The sequence below is a fragment of the Fukomys damarensis genome, unplaced genomic scaffold (assembly GCF_012274545.1).
Source record: "Fukomys damarensis isolate Sample0158 unplaced genomic scaffold, DMR_v1.0_HiC HiC_scaffold_22, whole genome shotgun sequence".
Lineage (NCBI taxonomy): Eukaryota > Metazoa > Chordata > Mammalia > Rodentia > Bathyergidae > Fukomys > Fukomys damarensis.
This window is the reverse complement of record NW_022900934.1, coordinates 27,605,637-27,606,705: the sequence shown is the minus strand read 5'-3', so window position 1 is coordinate 27,606,705 and position 1,069 is coordinate 27,605,637. Positions and strand designations below refer to the sequence as shown.

The 1,069-nt window shown below is 56.1% G+C and overlaps 1 protein-coding gene across 1 annotated transcript in view; it reads right to left on the bottom strand.

The window, feature by feature from the left end:
- The window catches only part of LOC104860341 (angiopoietin-4), a 25,513-nt gene extending 24,871 nt beyond the window's left edge, over positions 1-642 (bottom strand). Inside the window, exon 1 of the mRNA XM_010621477.2 lies at positions 541-642. Within this exon, the coding sequence (XP_010619779.2) occupies positions 541-624 (84 nt within the window). The 5' untranslated portion in view covers positions 625-642. The remainder of the gene's footprint in view (positions 1-540) is intronic.
- Between the last annotated feature and the right edge of the window lie 427 nt (positions 643-1,069).

Below are 1,069 nucleotides of genomic sequence, written 5' to 3'. Positions count from 1 at the left end.
CCTCTCACTGTCCCCCCACATGTGACTGCATTCCCTCCTTACACCCCTGGCACTCATGTGTCCCTCACTGGGGACGCGGCAGCAGATGCCTGCTTCTCTTGTCCTCTGGGGTCAGAGAACACTCCTCTGTGACAGTCTTATAAATGATCTGACCTCAGACAGACAGCCCTGGACAAAGCTCACCCTCCTGCTCTCCTTCCCTTTGTGTCACCCTCTGACACCATAGACAACTCTTCATGTTCTTTCTCACCTTCATCCAGAAGGGATAAATCATTCTCTCCCTGTCGTCTGTTCACCTAGGTTGGGTCCGGCCTGTGTTCGGCCTGAATGTACAGCTGTGCAGAGCCAGCTTCCCCGTTCTGATGCAGCCCAGTCTTATTATGTGGCATCAGATCTGTCTTTGCTCCTCCAGGCTTCTTACCCCAATTTCTGCACCTTAAAGCCCAGCCCTTTGTGCCTAGCGAGGCCTCTGGGGTGCATGCTACACCTGTTCATGGTGACAGCCCTGAATCTGCCCATACTTCACAGGCCCGGCCATACCTTCTGCAACCTCTGTGTGCTGTTCCTCAGTGCATTCTCCAGCTTTGCCATCTGATAGTGGAATAACAGCCTCGTGTGCATCATGGATGGCTGGGGCCCCGCGATGCTGGATTCTGGGCCACAGGGCTGAGGCTCAGGCAGAAAAAAGGTGTAGCTGCATTCGTTGTGCTTGAATTGCAGCTGTAGCTTGCGCCCATTTGCCGGCTGTCCCATCCGTTGGGCTGCAGTCATGGTGCCCACCAGAAGGAGGAGGCTGCCCAGCAGCATGGCCGGCCCCGGGAGCATCCAGAGATGTGTGATGGGTTGAAGAGTCTGCTCAGAGCCCCCACGGGATGTCTTGGCTGCTGTCCACCCTTGTGCCCAGGACACACCACTGGCCTGTGTCTCCGAAGGCACAGGTTCTCAGCCTCTGCAGTTGCAAACCCTTGTGTGGCCAGCTCCATCTGTGGCTATTTATACTGAGAGTCCCATAGCCGCAGGGCTTCCTGACCTCTGCTCCACTCCCAGGGTGTTCTTCACCTTTGGGCTC